Below are 26,572 nucleotides of genomic sequence, written 5' to 3' on the forward strand. Positions count from 1 at the left end.
GCAGAAAGGGAGGACAGAGTGAGTGTTTATGCAGAAAGGGGGGACAGAGTATGTGTTTATGCAGAAAGGGGGGGACAAAGTGTGTGTTTATACAGAAAGGGGGGACAGAGTGTGTGTTTGTGCAGAAAGGGGGGACAGAGTGTGTGTTTGTGCATAAAGGTGGGGGGCAGAGTGTGTGTTTGTGCAGAAAGGGAAGACAGAGTGTGTGTTTGTGCAGAAAGGGGGAGACAGAGTGTGTGTTTATACAAAAAGGGGGGACAGAGTGTGTGTTTATACAGAAAGGGGGGACAGAGTGTGTGTTTGTGCAGAAAGGGGGGACAGAGTGTGTGTTTGTGCAGAAAGGGCGGACAGAGTGTGTGTTTTGCAGAAAGGGAGAACAGAGTGAGTGTTTATGCAGAAAGGGGGCACAGAGTATGTGTTTATGCAGAAAGGGGGGGCAGAGTGTGTGTTTATACAGAAAGGGGGGACAGAGTGTGTGTTTGTGCAGAAAGGGGGGACAGAGTGTGTGTTTGTGCATAAAGGGGGGGCAGAGTGTGTGTTTGTGCAGAAAGGGAAGACAAGAGTGTGTGTTTGTGCAGAAAGGGAAGACAGAGTGTGTGTTTGTGCAGAAAGGGAAGACAGAGTGTGTGTTTGTGCAGAAAGGGGGGGGAGCAGAGTGTGTGTTTATGCAGAAATGGGGGGAGCAGAGTGTGTGTTTATGCAGAAATGGGGGGACAGAGTGTGTGTTTATGCAGAAATGGGAGGACAGAGTGTGTGTTTGTGCAGGGTTTGCAATGTTTGTACATTTTCAAAACAGGACCACAACTTTCCAGAGGACAGCTAAATGACAACAAAACTGTAAGAACAAGCAAGAAAGAACAGCAAGAACAGGTTGGAGAATCTGTCTAAATTTGTTTGCTGGAAAATACTCCTGAATTTTCCTTTAGTGATTTGGGGAGGGGCGCTACGGGTGTATTAGCCTAGGGCAGCCAGAACCCTTAATCAGGCCCTCCTGGAATTCCAGATAATTTTATATGAAAGAACTACTAATAATATTCAGAAAAACTAGTAAACATTTCAGGAGTTTCTCAAACTTAATTGTCACGATTTTCAGCGACATCTGGCTATAAGAGCCTGCAGGATCCAAGGATTACTGACAGGAAGTCACCGATGCATATTAAAATGTATTTCATATTACTAAAAATCATATATTCCCCATGATTATAACCTTATCTCAAATATCTTTTGTTACTCCTGAAACTTTTACATATATCATCATCATCACCATTTACTTATATAGCGCCACTAATTCCGCAGCGCTGTACAGAGAACTCACTCACATCAGTCCCTGCCCCATTGGAGCTTACAGTCTAAATTCCCTAACACACATACACAGACACAGACTAGGGTCAATTTGTTAGCAGCCAATCAACCTACCAGTATGTTTTTGGAGTGTGGGAGGAAACCGGAGCACCCGGAGGAAACCCACGCAAACACGGGGAGAACATACAAACTCCTCACAGATAAGGCCAAGGTTGGGAATTGAACTCATGACCCCAGTGCTGTAAGGCAGAAGTGCTAACCACTGAGCCACCGCATGTAAATTATATATTTTACATGCTTATTAGTTTTTTTTTCATGGTGTATAAAGCTTATCCATACTGTTAGATTCCACCTTCCTGTCATTGGATTCCAGGCTCAGAATGACTAGTGCAATTATCTGGTGATCCATGAGTGAGCCCCTAGCCTTTGGCATGCTCAACAATGGGAAACATCAGATTAACGCCTTTATTCTAACTCCAAGGGGTATATTTACTAACTTGCAGGTTTGAAAAAGTGGAGATGTTGCCTATAACAACCAATCAGATTCTAGCTGTCATTTTGTAGAATGTACTAAATAAATGATAACTAGAATCTGATTGGTTGCTATAGGCAACATGTCCACTTTTTCAAACCCGCTGTTTAGTAAATATACTCCATAGATCTTTCCACATTTCCATATTGTATGGTATTGTGTACACAAATGAGCGAGGTACCCTGGTTTCCTACTCAAGTCTAACACCCTGTCCTGCCCTATTAGAAAATATAGTTGATAATATACTGCCCATATTGTATAACTGTTGCCTGTTCTTCCAAAGGTGTATTTATCAGGCCTGGTCAGGCCCATCCTCCCCAACCCTCTTGGTTTCATTAAGCTTACAAATGGTATTTTGCTTAATAAGTCTTTATTGCAGTATAATGTGTGCTGAATAGTTCGATTAAGGTAAGGGGGTGCAAATCTCCTTTCTTCCCCTTATTTGCAAAATACAAATGTATTTCTTCCCAACAGTTTATCATCCCTGTTTAGTTATTGTAATATTCTTATTATTTTTGTACTCTTGGTATAAACATTCTAATTGGCGCAACACAGCTAATTAATCAAAGCTAAAGTTTAGGTCTGTCGTATTTTGTGTTGGTAAAAAAGTCCAAATTAAAAAGACATATTTACCAGAACGCTCGCTGCGATTTTCCCACAATTTTAGTATAAGTTCAGAGAGGTTTCTTAGTGGTATGAAAAATAGAATGAATGTTCTACTCGGACAACTAACTAGTGTGCAACAGACAATACAAGGCCATCAGAAGATTTGATTTGCGTTCAACTACAATCCCAGACAGCTCCATGTTCTCAGATGATAAAATCTTATTTTTAAAAGTATTTGACCCGTCGGCACAAGTTATAAAGATCTTGTGACCTCCGAGTTTTTTTTCACAAACTATTATGTTATAGCCAAATCTCTTTAAATGTGATAATGGCAGCATTATAAAGTGGAGGAGGATAGGTTTATAGGATGGACATTGAACACAAGGCACCCCATTTAGTAAGCACACTGGATGTATACATTGGAATATACCTAAATGGTATACCCATCAAGGTGCAAGCCTGCTCTCCTCTATTCAGAGACACCTCTGCAAGTTACAAGGCAGCCTTGGCGTGCTGGGAGGTAGACAAATGACAAGAGGTGACTGTGCAAAAGAGTAGATGTCACATCTAAAATCCAAACTCCTTCCTCTTTGTGTCTGTTTTTATGGCAGCACGTGGATCTGTGCATAAAGATGGTGACATCTGTGGAGGATGCATGTGAGCAGCTGGGCAGATCAGTAAGTCCCGAGCTAATGTGGGCTGACCTCACATACTCCCCTTACACTGCATACAAAAATAATATTTTGTTTTACAGGATATAATATTTAAATTAGATGCAAAGAGTGAAGAGGGCACATTTTCCGAGCTTCCACTTTTGCGAAAGGCGACATAGCCTCTTTTACCCTTGCAAAAGGATTGCTTACTAAACAAGTGACTGTAATCAAGATGCTCACTCACTCTCGAAAATGAAGGCATAATGGGTCTTGAATAAGCAGTATTATAAAAAGAAAGTGCAAAAAATTATTTAATGAAGAAGGTTGCTCTAAAGTGTCAGCAAACAAGACTTTTAAGAGACATTTTTTCACATTGCACCAGCCAGACCAACAGTACTGTAAAGGTAAGCGAGGGGTGATTGTAAGAGGAGGTAGCAGTTCACAAAAACAGAATCTGGGTGTGTGTCTATCTATGTGAAAGAAAAAGGTCCGAATGCAACTTGCACGTTAATTGGGTCTGGAAAAAGAGCATGTAACTTGAGTGTATTCCAACCGAATTAAAATCCAAGCGTATCTCAAGATAAATTTCCACTTCAATCTAGATGTACGTACGCTGTGCCTACACAGTACTTGCCGTACGTGTATATATATATATTTAATATATAAAAGCCTATCGGCGTGTGTTAGTGTGTGTGTGTGTGTGTGTGGAAAAAACTACCGGGTGACAGAGTGCTCAAGCTGCAGCGCCACCTGCTGGGCGGAGTTATATACTACACTGACCTACTAGATTCTTAGCATTATCTTCTAATATATAAAAGCCTAGCGGTGTGTGTTAATGTGTGTGGAAAAAACTATTTTCTCAGAAAGGGCTCATCCAATTCACCTGAAATTTGGTATACTGACATTATTTGACAAAAAAATTATAATAGTGAAGTCAGTTAACTTCCATCATCCCCCCTTCCCCCCGTGGGAGGGGTAGTAAAGGCTAAATTTACGAGTTGAGGGCTCAAACTCATTTTCGTTAGGTAATTTTACCTCATGAACACACATGCTGTGTTAGTGTGTGTGTGTGTGTGGAAAAAACTACCGGGTGACAGAGTGCTCAAGCTGCAGCACCACCTGCTGGGCGGAGTAATATACTACACTGACCTACTAAATTCTTAGCATTATCTAATATATAAAAGCCTAGCGGCGTGTGTGTGTGGCGATGAAAATGACAAGAACCTTTTTAACACCTTAACTAGCTTGATTTGACTAGAATGCATGAGTATCATGCACGGGTTAACTTGTATATATATATATATATATATATGAATTAATTGCATAAATAGGGCAGCACGGTGGCTTAGTGGTTAGCACATCAGCCTCACAGCGCTGGATTCATGAGTTCAATTCCTGATCGTGGCCTTATCTTTATGGAGTTTGTATGTTCTCCCCTTGTTTGAGTGGGTTTGCTCCGGTTTCCTCCCACACTCCAAAAACATACTAGTAGGTTAATTGGCAGGTATCAAAATTCCCCCTAGTTTGCGTGTATGTTTGTTAGGGAATTTAGACCTAAGCTCCAATTGGGCAGGAACTGATGTCAGTGAGTTCTCTGTACAGTGCTGCGGAATTAGTGGTGCTATGTAAATAGCTGAAGATGATGATAAATAAAGTTTATTTCAATACGTACTGTATATACAATGCGTTTTTATAGCCTATATTACTTGCATACAGATGTTCTGTCCTAGCTAGTGGCGCGCATAGGTGTACTTTTAAATCAAAGACTATGCTATGACAGTCATCACTATCAATGGACATTTACACCAGCCCTGTAGTGGGTGCAAATTATATGTTTGAAAGTGCACTTACGAGAATCTTCAATTGACTACATGTGCGATGGAACGTTCTTACTATACATTCCCAACATTAGTAAGATATACATGTATACATACAGTTATGGTCAAAAGTTTTGAGAATGACACAAATATTATTTTTCACAAAGTCTGCTGCCTCAGTTTTTATGATGGCAATTTGCATATACTCCAGAATGTCATGAAGAGTGATCAGATGAAATGCAATTAATTTCAAAGTCCCTCTTTGCCATGACAATGACCTTTATTCCAAAATCAACATTTTCACTGCATTTCAGCCCTGCCACAGAAGGACCAGCTCACATCAGGTCAGTGATTCTCTCGATAACACAGGTGAAAGTGCTGATGAGGACAAGGCTGGAGATCACTCTGTCATGCTGATTGAGTTAGAATAAAAAATTAGAATCTTTAAAAGGAGGGTGGTGTTTGAAATCATTGTTCTTCCTCTGTTAACCATGGTTACCTGCAAGGAAATACGTGCAGTCATCATTGCTTTGCACAAAAAGGGCTTCACAGGCAAGGATATTGCTGCTAGTAAGATTGCACCAAAATCAACCATTTATCAGAGCATCAAGAACTTCAAGGAGACAGGTTCAATAATTGTGAAGAAGGCTTCAGGGCGCCCAAGAATGTTCAGCAATCGCCAGGGCCATCTCCTAAAGTTGATTCAGCTGCGGGATCGGGGCACCACCAGTGCAGAGCTTGCTCAGGAATGGCACATAGTGAGGCGAAGACTTTTGGAGGATGGCCTGTTGTCAAGAAGGCCAGCAAAGAAGCCATTTCTCTCTAGGAAAAACATCAGGGACAGACTGATATTCTGCAAAAGGTACAGGGATTGGACTGCTGAGGACTGAGGTAAAGTCATTTCTCTGATGAATCCCCTTTCAGATTGTTTGGGCATCTGGAAAAACGCTTGTCTGGAGAAGAAAAGGTGAGCGCTACCATCAGTCCTGTGTCATGCCAACAATAAAGCATCCTGAGACCATTCTTGTGTGGGGTTGCTTCTCAACCAAGAGAGTGGGCTCACTCACAATTTTGCCTAAGAACACAGCCATGAATAAAGAATGGTACCAAACCATCCTCCAAGAGCAACTTCTCCCAACCATCGAAGAACAGTATGGTGACGAACAATGACTTTTCCAGCATGATAGAGCACCTTGCAATAAGGCAAAACATCGAAATTTTGGGTTCATGGCCAGGAAACTCCCCAGACCTTAATCCCATTGAGAACTTGTGGTCAATCCTCAAGAGGCTGGAGGACAAACAAAAACCCACAAATTCTGACAAACTCCAAGCAGTGATTAGGCAAGAATAGGCGGCCATTAGTCAGTATGTGGCCCAGAAGTTGATTGACAGCATGCCAGGGCGATTTGCAGAGATCTTCAAAAAGAAGGGTCAACACTGCAAATATTGACTGCAAATGTAACTGTCAATAAAAGCCTTTGACACTTATGAAATGCTTGTAATTTTACATCAGTACACCATAGCAACATCTAACAAAAAGGTCTAACCCAATACTTGTGTCATTCCCCAAACTTTTGGCCATAACTGTGTGTATCTACATATATATACTTTGCCACTGTCTAATAGAGGAAAGAATGGTGGTTTCCCTGGGAAACCACAGCCTAAAGGTGCAGAGAGGGTTATATATCACTATCACACACACACACACACACACACACACACACACACACGGTTAAATCACACACACACACCTGGTCTAATCAACTAAGGAGGAAGCTTAAACAGCTGGGTTTCTTTTTTGGGTGGGAGACTGGCCAGTAACTAGTTAGGGACTGTTATAGCCAGAGTTGAGGGTTATTGGATTTTGTTTATTGCTGTGAAAGTTTTATTTTGTTTGCTGAAGACACTGCCAAGACTGTTTATCCATCCTGACAAGTAAAATAAATGTATATATGTATATATATATATATATATATATATATATATATATATATATATATTATGTGATCACAGATGTTATTTGCCTACTGTTATCCCAGTTATTCGTGAAGATTTCAACATTTCTCCCATACTCTATTTGCTAAGCAGGAAATACTTACCAGGTTCTCAATGGAGTGTTGATATTGCTCGATTTCTCGCATGGTCTCTGTGTCTCTCTTAACCTCATTCACATATTGAGCTAAATCCTATAAGGAAGAACAGACAAGTTTAAATTAGACTTGAAATATGGCTTATTTACACAACCGTTATTGAAAATCCCACATTTATTCTTGTTCTTTTTGCTTCCTATGATTGACGATCATGAGTTTATAAAACATACATAATTCAATCTAATAGATTTCTTTCTGTTGAACAGCAATCTACAAACTTCTTACAATAACTATAGTCTACCTATAATAACCTAAAATGCTATTGGTAATAACAACAAGAAATCAATCAAACAAAAGCTATTAATCATCTTCTTGAGCATCATATTTATTTGGTCGGCCCAGTGTCTTCCCCTGGAGCCCAAATGGTTTCCAAAGACGAGCAAATAACATTCCAAATAAAGAGGAGCTAAAGCTACTAGATACACAGCAAAAAGCATATTCAACCAATGATACCATCCATGTAAGGTTAGTAGTTCTGGTCTATAAGTGGTCCATATAAACAAACACAAGTCATTGGTTTATCACATTTCTCCATTTAGAATTTAAAAGTCTCTGAAGTCCAGTTCAGTAACACAAGACACTACTATAGAACCACTTAGGCACATTGGGCAACACTAAAACCAATACCTTCATAGCATCCAGTGACAAACGCAGGTTGTTTTTTTCTGTATCATCAGTAGTGTGTTTAACCAGTTCCTGAAAAAAAAAAAGAAAGAAATGGAATTACACGAGGAACGAATATATATTTCCATGCAATATCCTACATCCATTCCACAACAATAAGCATACCGGTAATATTGAGATATTATATTGCCTAGTATGTACCCAGTGTTACACTATAATCTAATCACAGTTTCTGTAAAAAGTAATGTGAAGAATTAGTAGGCAGTAGCCAAGCATTTAAAGAATTACCAAGAAGTTACTGAAATAATACAGAAAAAAAACTGGTGTTTGACAGAATGACATTTGGCCATATGATTTCCATTAAAGGGACAATCATGATACAGTGCATGTTAAAATGTAAAACAACAAAGTTGCAGTCAGAAAAACTGTATATGGAAAAATTACAGGAATTTACGAGAACTGAAAAAATGTGAAACAAGGTTTTAAAAATGTAAAAAGATCTAATATAAATAAATATATATATATATATATATATATATATATATATACATAAACACACACACAATACTGTGTTGCCTTTTTTAATACAGAGCGTATTTAAACAAATAATCATGATAACTTAGACCTTAGGGATATATATATACATATATATATATATATATATATATATATATATATATATACATATATATATATATATATATATATATATCTATATCTACAGTCAAGTCCATAAATATTGGGACATCGACACAATTCTCATATTATGGGCCCTATACACCACCACACTGGATTTGAAATTAAACTAACAAGATGTGCTTTAACTGAAGACTTTCAGATTTAATTTGAGGGTATTTACATCCAATTCAGGTGAACGGTGTAGGAATTACAACGGTTTCTATATGTGCCTCCTACTTTTTAAGGGACCCAAAGTAATGGGACAATTGACTCAAAAGCTATTTCATGGACATGTGTGGGCTATTCCATCATTATTTCATCATCAATTAAGCAGGTAAAAGGTCTAGAGTTGATTCTAGGTGTGATTTGGAATTTGGAATCTGTTGCTGTCAACTCTCAATATGAGATCCAAAGAGCTGTCACTCTTGTTTCATTTCAAATCCATTGTGGTGGTGTATAGAGCCTTAAGTATGAGAATTGTGTTGATGTCCCAATGTTTATGGACTTGACTACTTGACTTGACTTGGCTGTATACACACACACATATATATATATATATATATACACAAGTTAACCCGTGCATGATACTCATGCATTCTAGTCAAATCAAGCTACTTAAGGTGTTAAAAAGGTTCTTGTCATGCATTTGGGCCGAGCCCAGGCCTCCTCAAGGGAAGAGCGTTACTTCCCGACGCAAGCGCCCTTTTTTAACGTGGTTTTGTCCACATGTCACCACCTCATCATTTTTCTCCATCACCTCATCCTTCATCTTTATCACCACATCTATCCAGATGTCTATCCAGACACAGGGATCTCTCTCAGCGGTCCTGAGTATCACACTCCTCTCGCTCTGTCACCCCCGGCAACCACCAACCACTCCCCACTGTCACCCCCGGCAACCACCAACCACTCCCAACTGTCACTTCTCCTTCAAGAAATATAAATATATATTTTTTTTAAATCTTTATAAACACTTTTAACAATTAACAAATTAAATTAACAAATTAAAAACATCTTAGTATACTAAATGTCAGCCCTTTCTGAGGTTTTTTTTCACACACACTAAGAATTTAGTAGGTCAGTGTATAACTCCGCCCAGCAGGTGGCGCTGCAGCTTGGTTTTTTTTTTCACACACACACACAGACTAACACACGCCACTAGGCTTTTATATTATAGATATATATATATATATATATATATATATATATATATATATACACACATATATATATATATATATATATATATATATATATATATATATATATATATGTGTATATAGATAGGTAGATAATATATATATAGCAACTATGTGTATATGATTTGTGTGTGGGACATAAGGTTCTGCACAGGAGAGGGGATATCCACAAATGTTTAAGTAAGTGTCGGACAGGCAAGGTTTTTATTTATGTTATGTTTATTTATGCTCCCCTGATATGCTGTGTGTGTAGAATTTATTTTAATTGATTTTAGTATACATGTGTCTAGATAATGTTTAAATAAACCAAGTTTTGAGAATATATTATACACTGGTCTCTGCCAATTATATTTTAATTATTCTAGAATAAGTTCTTCTGCTTAGCATTGCAAAGATTTCAACCAGTGCATAATGTACTAGAATATAAATGTAAAGAAATTCCCAGCAGGGATTCAGATAAAATGTATAAAAAATATTAAAGACTTCATAGCACTGATTATGATAACTATAAAGATCTTAGAGAGATTTAAATGTACAGGTATTATTAAGGGATCCAAATATCCGATGCTACTGGAATTAAAAAGTCATGTTTTAATTAAATAATTACTACAAAAAGCTACAAAATTACAATAAAATAAAGCTATCAAGTATTTGTGTGCTATATGACAAAAAAGCCAACATTTTCCTTACCTATAAGATAATAAACTAATTTGCACCCCTTGCGTTGTAACATGATTGTCCAGAAGAAAATGTACTCATTTTTGCCTTACTTTCTTTAATGAATCAGGCCCAGAATCTTCTACAGTTTGATAATTATTCTAAACATTCACAAAATGTAATTTATTTAAAATGACAAATATTAAGAATGAAAGAGGCACCAAAACCTGTGGGAGGGAGTCCCCAGTAAAGTAACACAGGGGAAGAGCCCCAATTTAAAAAGCCAATATTAAAGTAGAGAGCTCTGGCCAGTATTTAAAAGAAGAAATTGGAATAATAAGCATAACTCCATATTGTCCTGATTTTGGTGGGACATTCTTGTATCACGGACCTCAAAATGGGACGAGGCTTCTGCAGAAAAGGGCGGACTTTCACCTAAAAGTGGGTCTTTTAGGAGATATGGGGTGGAGTTTGGGCAAATCTGGGCACAGGGCGTATTGTGTTCCAACTCTCAATGTCTCAGTGTAGGAAAGTATGCATCAGTGAGACCTGCTATGTGCGGGTGAGGCATAAAGTCAAGCTCTGGCCCTCTATAGAGAGGGAGAGAAAAAGGGGACAGCCTTGGAGATCAGAGGAGGCACAAGGAGTCGGATTTTGGACGCGATGAGCCCAGACATTTATTATCAGACAGCATGTGGATAGAGGAGCCACCTTGATTTATGATGAGAGACTGTGACATACTACCCGAGAGATCAGTGAGTGAACAATGTTTTATAAAATATTTGGCTCAGGAAGAGGCAGCGTTGTGTGTATTTGAGGGGGATTAGAGCTAAACTGGAGGAAGTGTCGGAGCCCAGGTGCACAAGGGAGAAAGTGTAAGATGCCAAATAAATGGAGAAGTCATCCCCTCAGAGGTGGAGTGAGTTGCGGCTGAGAGTGCACCAAAGATAGTACCAGAGTCAAGTGAGTGGTATTACCCCCACAGAGGTGGATGAGTTAGGGCTGAGAGTGGAACAGAAAAGGTGTCAGAGCTGCAGGTGTATGTTGGAAATAACTATACAAAGTATGTGTGGAACTACTAAGCCCAGGAGGACCCGGATATGTAATATGACAACTGTTACTAATGTAACTGAATTTTTTAATGTAACCCTTATGATCCGTGCAGGAGGAGAAAGGGAGCTATATATATTTGATTTATTACTGCAACCATCTATGAATGTGCCAGAGTGAAGAAGGGGTGTAAATAAAGAGTATATTTTTTGTGATAGATGGTCTGGCACTCAACTTTGTGAGAACTGATACACTGCACCACCACCTTACTACATCTGTGTCCATCCTCTAAAGACATTTTCCTAACGCCTGCATGTGCGGGAGCCTTGTCATCACTTATGCCCAAACTCACAGAGCAGGTAAGACAGAGAAGAATGCAGGAGAGGAGGTGCATTACCACACCCATGCATACCTCAGACCAGGGGCAGGGTGCTACAATATGTTTAATATTTAGTGGCCATTTGATATACATTTGTGCTTTACTTTGTTGCTAGGTTCAATGAATCTGACCCTACCCTTAACAGACAAGTATGCACACTAAATGTCTGGAAATGAGAAACTCCAGAAATGTTGGCCATGTTCACGTTTGTGTTTAGCCATTGTGCTGCTTGATGCAGTTTAATGACATAGCAGTCATAAGGCATAAACTATAGTCGCAGCAATTGAAAATCATTTCCAGGAAATCACAGTGATGGGCAGGTGCATGCTATGTACATTGCAGTCCAAGTGGCCATTAGCAACCAGGGCCGCCATCAGGGAGGTACATGGGTACAGGTGTAAGGGGCCTGTATGGACTAGTGCCTGCCCCAGTACCTTTTTATTTTTTACCAGCAATGTGGCACACTCCCCGGAACCAGCAGTTCAAATGGATATGGCAGGATCAGCAAAGAAACAGATTTGTAGAACCGTTCCGCTCCTAATTTCTCCACAGCATGTAACTGACGCTCCTCCAGTGATATCCAATCACATGTGGGGTGTGCATGCATGAACTGCGTGCCCTCCCACTCCCAACAATAGAGGCAGATTAAAGTGTCTGCCTCTCCAACACTGAGTCCTACCAAACCTTCCCAGGAGTAAAGGCTTGATTTCTCTGCTTGTGCTTTGACTGTACATCATGATTCTGCCTTCAATCCTTCATCCTTCAACCTCTGCCTTTTACCCCACTATTCTACCTTCTCTAATCCTTTGACTTTGGCTTTGTCCATGACTATTCTACCTTCTACGATCTTTTGACTTCTGTTGACTTCAGCTTATATATTGTCACAAGATCAGGTTAGGGGTGCCGTCTACTGGGGAAAAACGGGAGTACTTCATATTCATTAACCAAGTATATCACACCAGTCCAGTATCTTGGTTCAAGTAGGCGCAGCTAGTTTTATTTAGCAGCTCCAAAAAATTAAAAAACTGGCTTCTAACTAATACAACAGGAAGACCATCTCTAAAGTGAAGGACCTAGTGTCCCACACACACAAAATAACAGAAATTACTGGTAACAAATTGCAGTGTCTCTCAGCAGGCATCTGACCTGTTCCCCAGGTAATGAGAGACTGAGGGAACAGCTAAACAGCTTTTTAGTATCACTACACAAGGGCCATTCCTGATTATCAGCAGAATGTTTGCTACGGTGGAAGTCCTAGAATGGGCCTGATGAATGGAGCCCATCCTTCTCTCTCTATTCATAAACCCAGGGATCCTTATATCGGCCTACAGCCAAAAACACTCTTAGGGAAGCTCTCTCTCTCTCAAACACAAACAATCTCCCTGGGTTTCTAAAACACATAAGACAGTAACCTGGGACAGACATATCTGCCTTTAGCAAGTTTTTAGTCGTCATAGTTTCTCATCAGGACAATTCCTAAATTCTGGGGGGATGTGAAGGGATTATATAATTATGTTACTAAAGTTATATGGCTATGTTCTTAAAATATATGGTTAAATGGTCACCTTTGGCCAGTAAGGCTAAGTTGCAGTTTGTTCATGTACATGTTTATTTGTGATGTGATATGAATGCTTACAATGTGTTATGTTAACAGCACTTGAACAATAGAGAAGGCTGTGGCTTTTCCACCAAACATTCTAGTGTATGTGTTTTGATTATATTCGGTTCTTATTATATAGTAAATGAACATGTTTACCTTACTAAGTCCCATGTAATAGGCAATTAAACATGTATTGTGCTTACTAGGGCCATAGGTCAGTAAGCGTTTAATAAATAGTCTTTGCCCACTCAGCATTACTTATTTTGAATACGTGTTGCACAGCAGAGTGTAACCGAATCCGTAAATTGGAAAGAGAAAATGTATCCTTTTGAAGCATTTATAAGTTATGCTGGGCAATGGAAGGAACAATAAGACACTGAAATATGTGGCTTTATAGCAAAGTTATTGAAATATTATGGGACAAAGGTTTACTGGGTTTCAAGCAGTTACACTGAGCAGTCAGAAGGATTATGAAAGATAAGAGGTACAATATATTATAAGGAAAGGCCATACGGAAAAAGCAAAAGGTTAAGAGCACTTTACTGAACAAAAAGATGTGTTTTTGTAGAAAGTCTATACGGTTCAATATCTAGAACTATAAACTGGGTTTATGTAGAGCAGGAAATGGAGCTATAAGGCAAATTCATATGAAATAATGTTCTTTGTTGAATACATTAATACATTCTTTGCCTCGCAGGCAACTCTACAAATATTGAAAGCGATATAATATGAGAATGCAAAAAGGAGGAATAAATAAAAAGGTTCCCTCTGAGTGCAGTTTGTTCCGTGGGTTTAAGCAGTACTTGTTTGTCAAAGTGACAGTTCTCCAGCATCAGCAGCAGGTGAAAGACGCAGCAAGACTTATATCTCTGTTCTGCTTCTAATCAGGCTCCAAACAGCCATCAAATGCCCCATACACTATATCTTCCTGCCCTAATTAAATGCTTACCTGAAGGATGCCTGCTCCTTACAGGCTATAAGGTGGAAATGTAATATTTAATCTGAGCCTGGCCTCCATTTCCGGATCTTTCAATTTAGAGATCTTATCTCATGAATGCAAAGCACTCATTACAGACAAAGCATACTGACATAAAGAAAAAAACGTTTTATAAAAGCCAAAACATACACATTATGGTATCTTTGTCATTTGAAATCTCAGACTCGTGCAGTGTAGTATGACTACAGGAGCCGCATGCACAGCGTAATAAAAAATATCTGGAAGAGGGATCATAATGCGAATGCACCTAATCCATACTCCCGTGCATAACGACACCATTCCAAATTTGCTGCATGTCTTGATAAGTGAACGAGCCCTATGAGCTAAGATACACTTGTGACAAGATCTCAAGCAACAAATTACAAAATCCCATGTGACTACATACAATCTGTTGCACAGAGGAGACTCGACAAAGTTGAGGCTAAAACATTATCATTGGTCTGCTGACTCTCACAACATCCCAAAAAAAGCAAGGAGTATTGCTTGCCCCATTGGTGTCCAATAGTTGCAGCAAAAGTCACAATACTATCTAGTGCTAAGCTCTGCATAGACATCCATACATCATCCTTTCAGCTTACTATGCACATACAACTTGGCAGTGCCTAACTAGTCTACTGTTTGGGGCAGCAACTGAAATTAGGTATTTTATATCCCTTACAACTCCTCCCTTTGCACTGAATGTTGGGCGTGATGTCACCCGACATTTGCAGTGAGGAGCTCACAGAGAGGAGCCACGAGAAGAGAAGCAATAGAAATGTAAGTGAAGGGGAGCAAAAGCAGCATAGAAGGCACAGAGTGAAACAGGGGACACAGATGAAGGGGAGCAAAAGCAGCATGGTGGGCGCAGTGTGAAAGGTGAAGGAGAGCAAAAGCAGCATGGAGGGCACAGTCTGAAACAGGTGAAGGGGAGCAAAATCAGCATGGAGGGCGCAGTGTGAAACAGGGGAGACAGGTGAAGGAGAGCAAAAGCAGCATGGAGGGCACAGTCTGAAACAGGTGAAGGGGAGCAGAAGTAGCATGAAGGGCACAGTGTGAAACAGGGGAGACAGGTGAAGGGGAGCAAAAGCAGCATGGAGGGAACAGTGTAAAACGGGAGGCAGGTGAAGGGGAGCCAAATCAGCATGGAGGGCACAGTGTGAAACAGGGAAGACAGGTGAAGGGGAGCAGAAGTAACATGGAGGGCACAGTGTGAAACAGGGAAGACAGATGAATGAAGGGGAGCAAAAGCAGCATGGAGGGCACAGTGTGAAACAGGGAAGACAGATGAAGGGGAGCAGAAGTAGCATGGAGGGCACAGTGTGAAACAGGGAAGACAGATGAAGGGGAGCAAAAGCAGCATGGAGGGCACAGTGTGAAACAGGGAAGACAGATGAAGGGGAGCAGAAGTAACATGGAGGGCACAGTGTGAAACAGGGAAGACAGATGAAGGGGAGCAAAAGCAGCATGGAGGGCACAGTGTGAAACAGGGAAGACAGATGAAGGGGAGCAGAAGTAGCATGGAGGGCACAGTGTGAAACAGGGAAGACAGATGAAGGGGAGCAAAAGCAGCATGGAGGGCACAGTGTGAAACAGGGAAGACAGGTGAAGGGGAGCAGAAGTAACATGGAGGGCACAGTGTGAAACAGGGAAGACAGATGAAGGGGAGCAGAAGCAGCATGGAGGGCACAGTGTGAAACAGGGAAGACAGATGAAGGGGAGCAAAAGCAGCATGGAGGGCACAGTGTGAAACAGGGAAGACAGATGAAGGGGAGCAGAAGCAGCATGGAGGGCACAGTGTGAAACAGGGAAGACAGATGAAGGGGAGCAAAAGCAGCATGGAGGGCACAGTGTGAAACAGGGAAGACAGGTGAAGGGGAGCAGAAGCAGCATAGAGGGCACAGTGTAATACAGGGAAGACAGATGAAGGGGAGCAAAAGCAGCATGGAGGGCACAGTGTGAAACAGGGAAGACAGATGAAGGGGAGCAGAAGCAGCATGGAGGGCACAGTGTGAAACAGGGAAGACAGATGAAGGGGAGCAAAAGCAGCATGGAGGGCACAGTGTGAAACAGGGAAGACAGGTGAAGGGGAGCAAAAGCAGCATGGAGGGCAAAGTGTCAAACATGGGGAAGAAATCATTAAACTTTATTTTTGCTTTTTTCTTAATACTTTAACTTAAACTTCACAAAATTGCATAGGAGACTTTCCTTTTCTTGCAGCCCACACAATTTTAGACTTTGATTATTTGACCCAATTGGGGTTTTGAGTTTGACATGCCTGCCTTACACAAACTATCACATATATTTGTATTAGTGCAACCACTAATCTACATATGGCTAATACACAACATGCTGTCCATTAAAGCCCACCTCCTTAGTTAGCTTGTTATAGATATACCTCAATGCACACAAAGTATAGGCCCACACAGGTGGTAAATGTACTTAGGTTGATAGGCAGAAGATATCTTTTTCTTTGTTCTGTTGTTGAACAGCTTGGGATGCTGAGCATGCTGGGGCTGAGTCATATTATGACAGTGGGATCCCGCACTACCATTTTAGGCTATGAGCACTAGTTCAAGTAGCATTTGAAGGGGTGCACACTGTTTTTTAAACATTTAAAATTAAAACGCCATCCATCATCATCAAATTAATAATGGTGACCTACATCTCTCTGCTGCATGATACTCTTTAAAGTATATGATACGCCTTAAACGTATTTTCAAGCAACACATATATTTACGTAACATGCTTAGTTGCATGTATCATAAGATAAATGTAGCTCAGAATACAGACATAATTGCATTTTGTTTGGACACATTTTGCATTTTTTACATAAAATGTCCAAGTCTACATGAGGCCATCAATCAGTGAGTATAAAGGAGAATACCTTGGCCTCAATCTAGCTAAAAAAAAATACATATTAAACTGTTTATATTAATTCTGGTCATGGCATCAGAATTTTCACATTTGTGCTGGATATATTCCAGGGGCTATTTGACGAGTTTGCAGTGACAATTTGAATAGCTTTAAAGGCATTGCCACTATAAATTTTCACTGCTAAGTCGCCGAATAGCGGTGAGTTCAAAAAATCGGAAGTTAATACATTTACCCCAAGGAGTAAGCTAGCCAAGCTGCATAAAAATAGCTATTGGAGCCTAAACTTTATGGGGAGATTCAATTCAGTGCAAAGTGTCTCTGGAAGTTCCGTGTAGACACCTCGCACCGATATTGTGGCTGGAGAGTCCTACCGTAATTGCCGGCAATGTGCGCAGTCGAACATTGCGGTGATGTCCTCGCGTCACATCGCCGGAAATTGAATCTCCCCATTAGTGTAGTTTCAGTAAATCTCAATGGACAATATAATTGGCTTCTAACTTGTACATACATTCGCCCATCCAAGTCTGTAAATATTACATTATATTTTTTCATATTGTATTGCTATATATTTTAGGTTTATTGTGTCTTTTAGAAAATTTAAGATTAAGTTTGTTTAGATGTCACTGAACAGCCAGAGCTCAAGCATTGAATGGTCAACCTCACAAAGAGTCATAATCAACAAAAATAAAGAAATTGCTTTAAGTTCCACATGTGTCCCCATGTATATTTTGCTTATGAATATGAGGTGCTTACCTGAAGCAGCAAGTGATACTTCAAAACCCTCTGCATGGGAACAACAAGGAGGTCTCGCAAGGTGAATTTCCCATTATTGGCTCGTTTTGAACATTCCTGTTTAAAAGAAGAGTTGAGTCTCCTATTAAAAGACTGCATTTCTAACTTCCCTGGACAGTGGTGTCAATTAAAATTGGATATTTATCTGCCATAATTTTAGAAGAGATGAGGGATATAAAAAAATAATAGAGGACTACCAGTTTAAAATCCTTGTCTAGAGGAAAACTTGGATATAAATGTAGTACAGTTGAATACTGGGAATGAAAATATACTCAAAACTGATTAATACTGGGACTTGGTACAAATATTATTGATTCCTAATGTGGAGGGTGTATTTTTTATTATTATTACAATAGAATACAGTCAGATATCATTCCATTTCATATTTTCTTCTTCAAATTGCTAGTGAAGTAAAATGATACCCTGCAATACTCCTTACAAACTCTAGGGGGCATTATCATTCCATTTTCCTCATAGCTTTTAAGTATAGTAAAAATAAATGCTCTGATTGGAGTGTGGTCAAGAAGCTGGACACTGAATGTAAATGTATTTGTGTGCAGCGTGTGTTTTGTGCTTCTAATGGTCTTTGCATTTGCAAAACACCTACATATTTATTAAAAGCATAACTTAAATACAAACTAAATATTGAAATGTGTTGAAATAATAAACTGTTATATGTATAAACATTTACAAGAAACTGCTTGCATCTGAACTGTTACATTTTAAGTAGTTATTGTCACCAAGAATCAATGTTTTCACATTTTAATTTTTCTTCCCAGACTGTTTATATATTGTACTATCCCATTAGTTCCTGAAATGCTTACTTTGTAATTAACTGTATTGTCAGTGACATGGAGAAGTTTTACTCAGTGTTACTGACAATGCACAGAAGCAGAAGTGAGGAGAGAGAGGTATTTTAGCACTTCAATAAGAACAATGACAAAAAAAAAAAGGTAACTCCAAAGGGTTTTTCTTCTATTGTTTTTTAATTAACTTGACAAATCCTCAGCTTTGGAGATGACTGTGTCAGGGGCTGCCCATGCATAGGTCTCATAGCTGTTTCTTAGATCTTGGTAATGCACAAAGCACAGCCATTCACTGAGTGAGCTTTCTATAAGCTGTCACTACTATTAGTTGTTTCCTTTCCTGCATTAAAATTGTCATCCAATTGGAATTTAGTTCAGGACTGGAAAAATGACTCTTATACAACAGTTAAAAGATGTTAAGTGTTTGCAGAGGGGCAGTGGGTGCAGCTTCCAGATCGGGTTCAGCTTTGTACACAGGACACCAGATTGTGTTCAGCTTTGTAGAATGATCACCAGATTGGGGTCAGTTTGTCTATTAGCCACCAAACTAGGGTGAGTTTCATACACTAAACAGCTTTGTAAACAGCTCACCAGATTCGGGAACATATTTATCATTGAATTTCCGGTCCTGACAATAAGTAGGAATATTTATTGCCGTTTAGCGCATCAATGAAAAAGCCCATATCAAAGTAATTTAACGAAAAACATATTTCCGAGGCAGCTGGCGATACTAGCCTGGAGTGATAGATTAACCCTTACTTTTCTGGGCTAGTATCGCCCAGCTGTCTCTGTGATATTTTTTTGGTTAACTAACAGTTAAATTACTGCAGTTGTGCACATGCGTGAGTACATGTGCAGTGGTAATGGCAGCCCAGATATGGGCTTCAGTTCTACTATTAAAAAAAATGATAAAAATGTATTACATTTATTTTAAAAATGAATATTATATATTATTATATTATTAGATATTATTAAACTATTATGGTATTATAGTATACTGTGGTATTATTATATTATAGTATTATTGAATTATAAAAAATGATTTATTCTGAGAATAAGAACTCATACGCCCACATAAAAGCATTCTCTCCAATCTGTGAATTTTATTCATATATCTTGTCTCACAAAATAAAATCTATATCAACTTTTTGCATTAAGCAACACCCTAATCTATCCCCAGCGATTCCCACTAAAAGATGCAAGCCCCTGCACCACCTGCCATCACTGAGATAGCGTGTATTTGTGCCAATATAAGTACACAAAATGCCATTTGCATTAAAGACCCACCAAACTAATTTAATATTATATACAGTATAAGATCCATGATCTATACAGTGAATGGAGGGCACATGTCTAACAGGACATTGTAAATAGTCTTTAAAGCAGATGTCCAATAAAGAAAAATCAGCCTTTTTCTAACTCAATTTAATTATTTAATACTTGAACTTGTTAAATGTTTATCTTTTTTCAAACTCGCTAAATATGTAATATACCCTTAATTGACAGCAACTGGTTCAGCCACTGACAACTTACCTCCAGCTTTAGTTTGACGTCTTCTCTGGTTTTAGAGATGCTATCCAAAATAGATATGGCTAACTCCACTTGGCTGCAGTATTTTCCATAAATGAGAAGTCTAATGTGGAGGAGAGAACACGTTAAATGTGCATAGTACCACCATATTTACATTATACATGTAGAATATATAAGCGGTGTTAATATTTGTACAATACATTAGTGGTAAGAATACTTGAGTGTGTATATATATATATATATATATATATATATATATATATATATATATATGGAGAGAGAAAGCGAGTTACAGATAATAAGCATCACACAAAGACGAAACTAGCGGTCTGTAGCCCTCGATGCAAGGTGGCGGGGAGGAGGGAACAAGGTCCCCTGACAATTGCATTGCAGCGGGCCCCATTATGTCCATGGGCAGGGCCGAATTAAAAGAAGGGAGGCCCCCGGGCTAAGGGTACTGTGAGGGCCCCCCATGAGGCGCCCCCCTTACCTCCTTCCGTTGTTCCACTCCCTGTAGTGCTACAACTTCGTGCTGTAATCTCCTTACTGAGGAGATCTCGTGAGAGTAAAACTATTACTCTCACAAGATCTCCTCAGTAAGGAGATTACTGCGCGCCGCGGAAGCACTACAGTGACAGCAGGCAGCTAACAGCATAACATTTGCTGTTAGCTGCATGCCATTCTCCTTGAACAGGTGACAGTCTGTCCATGGGCCCCGGTCTACGGCACCTGGTGCACCAATGGTGGTTCCGCCACTGGCATCACATTTGTTCATACAATGTGTCTGCATAATACTTATTGCTTCTTTACTTCATTCCCATCTTCCTCCTTCACTATTTACTTCCATCAAACATTACGTTGCATAAATTATACCACGCAGAAAACCCTTTCACAGCTCCACCCACATACAGCAACCTGTCACAGGATCCTCTTACAAGACACAGGCTTTTAACTTGCATATATTTAATATATTTAAAACATATATATTAATATTAAAATATATAAGTCAACAAGAAACAAATCATACTAAAATATAATTTGATCATTAAAATATTCAAATGTTTTCATTTCTTTGCTAACAACTACATGTATTATGTTGTATCATGTATTTTAGGGAATAATGCTTCCCCTATGTGAAATATTAAAAGACTAAAAGTAACCCGTACAAAACCTCACACTTTTATATGGTCACAGAACTCATCATTGACTTCTAATATCCTTTATATTTCACAGCAGAGGGTGCATTAATCCATAAATAAACAAATGGTAAATATATTGATCAGCCACAACATTAGAACCACCAGCCTAATATTGTGTAGGTCCCCTTGTGACACCAAAACAGCTCTGACCGTTGAAGCATGGACTCCACAAGACCTCTGAAGGTGTCCTGTGGTATCTGGCATCCAGACATTAGCAGCAGATCCTTTAAGTCCTATAAGTTGTGAGATGGGGCCTCCATGGCTCTGACTTGTTTTTCCAGGACATCTCACAGATGCTCAATTAGATTGAGATCTGGGGTATTTGGAGGCCAAGTCAACATCTTGAACTCTTTTTCATGTTCCTTAAACCATTCCTGAACAATATTTGCAGTGTCACAGTGCACATTATCCTGCTGATAGTGTTGCCATAAAGCGGTATACTTTGTGAAATAATGTTTAGGTAGATAGTACATGTCAAAGTAACATCCACATGAATGCTAGGAACCAAAGTTTCCCAGCAGAACATTGTCCAGAGCATCACAGTGTCTCCGCCAGTTTCCCTTCTTCCTATAATGCATCTTGTGCCATCTTTTCACCAAGTAAACAACGCACTCGCACCTGGCTGTTCACAAGGTGTAAAAGACAACTTGATGGAAGAAGGCACATGGGCACGCTGACCGGTCTGTGGTACTATGCAGCTCTATATGCAGCAAGATGCGATGCACTGTGTGTTCTGACACCTTTTTATCGTAGCCTGCATTAACTTTTTCAGCAATTTGAAGCTACAATAGCTCTTCCGTGGGATTGAACCAAATGGATTAGCCTTCTCTCCTCACGTACATCAATGAGCCTTGGGCACTCATGTCCCTTTTGGTAGGTACTAACCACTGCATACAGGGTACACCACACAAGACCTGCCGTTTTGGAGATGCTCCGATCCAGTTTTATAGCCATGATAATTTGGCCATTGTCGCTCAGATCCTTACACTTGCCCATTTTTCCTATTTTCAACAAATAAACTTCAAGAACCGACTGTTCACTTGCTGCCTAATATATCCCACCCCTCGACAGGCGCCATTGTAACAAGCTAATCAATATTATTCACTTCACTTGTCAGTGGTTTTAATGTTGTGGCTGATCGCTCTATATCCTTACCTTTGGCATGTTCTGACATCAAGAACTGTGAATACATATTAATGATATTTTTATAATTTGCTGTGCGTCATCACAACAGTAAAATAAATTAATGAACAGTCTTACACTTTATACAAGTTACAAACAACTACAATGAATGTAGACTATGCACTCCTTTAAGCTCTACATCTAACATCCAGGGTAATAATATAAAATTATACCTGCCACCAAACACTCTGTACGGAGCGCAAAACAGCCAGGGACCATGAAGCTGCTAAGCAGCCAGCTGAGCTAGATACAGCCTGTGGTTAAGTTATAAGTATATAGTTCTGTATATCTGTTATCTCTCTGAAGGGGGAATAGTTTTCTCTTCCTGTTAAATGCAGCAAGGATAGAAAGAAGAGGGCATTGCTTATTTACCTCCATATCTATGTAATCAAAGGAGCCTTCAATTTCGTAACATGTACCTACTACTGCTAAGTACAGTTTACTCACTACAAGAAACCCAGACATAACCTACTATATGACACACTTGGCAGTCTATTGCTTTCCACTGCATTTGCTGTGAGTCAGACTGTTTAAGGTGTTATATATAACAAGAGTTCATTTATAGGGAAAAAGCAGGCACTTAGATAATACTTTTAACTTATGAAACATTGTCGTGTCCAATATGTTTCTATATCAGAAATAACCTGACAACAAACATTAATGATAGGGAAAGGAGCCAGAACAAAGGTATTGTTGTTTCATATTGGAACACTCAACCTGTAGGGAATGAAATGCAGCAGTAACAAATTTGAGAACAGGGATTATAGTCATTGTGCACATCGAAAATAAGTTGTAGTTATTTATTTACATGTACATAATATATATCTGCGACTTCTCTAAACCACTTCTCCAAACCATATTCTGTAATGGCCATCATTGCTATGTCTTTTATAATGTAAACTGTGTTTCTAAAAAATAATTATGATAACTTGGACCTTAGGGAGCGGAATACCTAGACCCACCCCTGCATTGGGTACCTTCAGTCATGTCACAATACAAGTAACAAAACATGGTCATATATGTATACATTTATAGATTAACTATCAGTACCAATATTTATCTTTATTCAAATATGGGGGACACTGCTACCTTGGGTTGTGTGAATGGACTCAGATGTTGGCACTTAAATAGTTATTTTAACTGTTGACAGAAATTCCTCCCCTCTGCAACCACGGTAGCTCCACAGTGTTTTTTAAGTGCACAAGGAGATAGGTTTAATCTGGGCTTATCTGCAGCTATTTATATTACCTTTATATTTTTATTTATTTTATACAGGTTTATGACATGCATTTGACAGCCATGGTCTGCTGTGGGATTTTATTCCAGTCCGCCTTCAGTCTGACAATGCCACAGCTGTGGCATATGTCAATCAACAGGGCAGTACCAGGAGTTCCAGGACAATGAAGGACACTGCCAGGATATTGTGCTGGGCATAACGGTTCATTCTGATCATACCGGCAGTGTGACGATTATGTAGTATAGCTTGTGACTGATTGTTATTTGCTGTTGAATTCATGTATGACAATGTGAATATCTTATGTAACCTTGTAATGTAATCTAAGTGTGTGTTTTGCTAAATGACATGATTTTAAACCTATGCAACTGTCCTTAATCTTTTGAAATTATCCAGAGATAGATAAGCAGCTCTGAGGAGTTTTATGGTATGCAGAGGATGTGAACCTGACCAGCCAAGCCGAACAAGCAGAGGTGAGAAATCAGGCCCTGTGAACATTCTAGAGCTCAGGACATTCCTAGCTCCCTTTGAAAGCCCTGTGACATCTGGGAGATCAATCTGTCCTTATTGACAGCTAAACTCCACAGGGTGGGGGGTGAGACCCATGTGGAGAAAGGTTTAAAATCTTCTACCGTGTGCGTTTTCATGAGGGGGACTATCAAGACTGAAATGTCTCATTTTCTCATTTGTGTTCCCTCACAAACCAGGTCATAACTAGTAAGTAGTGACTCTGATTTTATTTCCTATTTTATTTTCTGAAAATTATTTGTGCAACATATTGTATGCTTTGTTATTCATTTTTGTAACTAAGCCTTGGAAACATTTTTCAGATTAAATAAATTTAATCTAGTGTGTTCTCCATGATTCGTTGTGAAGTTAAGAAGCCCAGGGAGGCTCATGCTACATGTGTATATGATTTAAGTGTGAAACATTAATAAGTGGTTTTGGTGAACGTAAGGACACCATAAAAAATTCTTGGTGGTGGCATAAAAGGTGTATTCATTGCTAAGTGACTAAGGTGACGCCAGTCACGGCCAGCTGTTCAGATTGCTGTATCTGGGACAGGCTGGGCATTTGTGACAGGCAGTATTTACCCCAGGTGTGGACAACAGGTATTTCGCTGTTTAGTTCAAAAGTGGGGACTCCCAGACCTCATGGCGTCTCACCACAACCGCCAGGTGCCCAGGTTCTGCTTGTCACGAATCAGGATCTTAGTCCTGATTACACCACTCGGCGGTAACATATCACTGTACATCTCCCTTCTGGTTGAATGCAGCATTCTATCCTGGGACAAGCATGACTTCTGTCTGCAGTACTGGAGGCTGCCATCTTGGGTGAGACATTTGCCAAACATCCTGCTGAGACTGAACACCTGATCTCATCCACCAATTCCTCTGCAGACTATAAGAGTCTCTTCCTACACTCTGCAAATTGCCAGTGCAACACTTTCCTAGGTCCTGGTTCCAGACTCCCACAGTTGCTGTTGGTTGCTGCTTAAATCTTGTCTGCTGTATACAGATCTCAACCATCATCCTTCATGTGAATTCAGCTTCATTCTGCCTGCTGAAATAAATACTTTGGTTATTTATTCCTCGTGTGGATTCACCTTCATTCTATCAGCTTGTGTACAGATTCCAGCTGTTATCTTCTGTGTGGATCCTCCTCTCATCAATCTATTCCTGTCTCTCCTACTGGCTATCTGGGGTAGTAGGTTGTTGTTCTGAGTCATCCACCTTACGGAGCCATTTTTGTGTCTCAGGGTACCGACTTCCAATTTCAGGCCTAAACCAGGTTCTGAGTTGTCCAGGGCCAGTTCCAGGCTTAGTCTGTTGAGGAGGTTGCCACCCCTGTATATCCTCTGTCTGAGCTCTGAGTCCTTCATCCAGGTTCCAGTCCATCAGCTCCAGATTCCAGGCATTTATTTCAGTACGGAGTCCAGTCCAGCATTCTTTCTCCTAACTTCCAGTATACGGGATTAGAGCAAGCTCTATGAGCAAGACATTCATCCGTCCTCCCAATTTCCACTACACTCCTGCCACAGCTAGCCCCAGGGGTCCCGACACTGATCCCTATTGCCGTGACACTGCTCCAAGACGAGGGATCCCTTGGCATGCACAGTGGATGTCATAACATGCCAAGGACATTCACATTGGGATATCTATTTACCCCATCCTAATGCTTCACCAGAAACTACGCTAGGTCAAGTGGGAGTAGATTCCGGTAATCCTGGTCGCCCCCGATTGGCCCCATCGGACCTGGAACGTAGACAAAGCACAAGGCTGCAGATGTGGTGTGTCGTCTGTCTCCTTGCGAAAACAACCTACGCCTTCAGAGTCCCTTTCAGCACCAGAATCTTTTTCGGTTGGCTTTAACGGCGTGGCTGTTGAAGCCAGCCTCTGGAGGTCGAGGGGTTTTTCCTCCCACGTGGTAGATACCATTTTTATGGCCAAAAAGATGGTATCTGCTCAAATTTACCACAGAGTACGGCGGACCTACATCAGCTCTTTGAAAGTACAGGTGTGAACCCTTTCATTCTATTTTCAGAGGTAGCTGGCGGGATTCCAGAAGTGCAGATTGTCCTCCACAACACCTTGGGACCTGAACTTTGTTCTTCAGGTTCTACTGAATTCTCCTTTTCCACTGTTGGAGATGGTTGAGTTCCAGTTCTTGACTTGGAAAGTGTTCTTTCTCTTTACCATTGCTTCAGTGAGGAGAGTTTCTAAACTTGATCC

The 26,572-nt window shown here is 39.9% G+C and overlaps 1 protein-coding gene across 1 annotated transcript in view; it reads right to left on the reverse strand.

Moving 5' to 3' along the window:
• VAV3 (vav guanine nucleotide exchange factor 3) overlaps positions 1-26,572 on the reverse strand; it is a 191,007-nt gene that overhangs the window by 69,539 nt on the left and 94,896 nt on the right. The window contains exons 9-12 of the mRNA XM_075182568.1: positions 20,229-20,328; positions 17,851-17,946; positions 7,688-7,756; positions 7,010-7,096 (exon numbers count right to left, since the gene is read on the reverse strand). Of these exons, the coding sequence (XP_075038669.1) occupies positions 7,010-7,096; positions 7,688-7,756; positions 17,851-17,946; positions 20,229-20,328 (352 nt within the window). The remainder of the gene's footprint in view (positions 1-7,009; positions 7,097-7,687; positions 7,757-17,850; positions 17,947-20,228; positions 20,329-26,572) is intronic.

The sequence above is a fragment of the Mixophyes fleayi genome, chromosome 8 (assembly GCF_038048845.1).
Source record: "Mixophyes fleayi isolate aMixFle1 chromosome 8, aMixFle1.hap1, whole genome shotgun sequence".
Lineage (NCBI taxonomy): Eukaryota > Metazoa > Chordata > Amphibia > Anura > Limnodynastidae > Mixophyes > Mixophyes fleayi.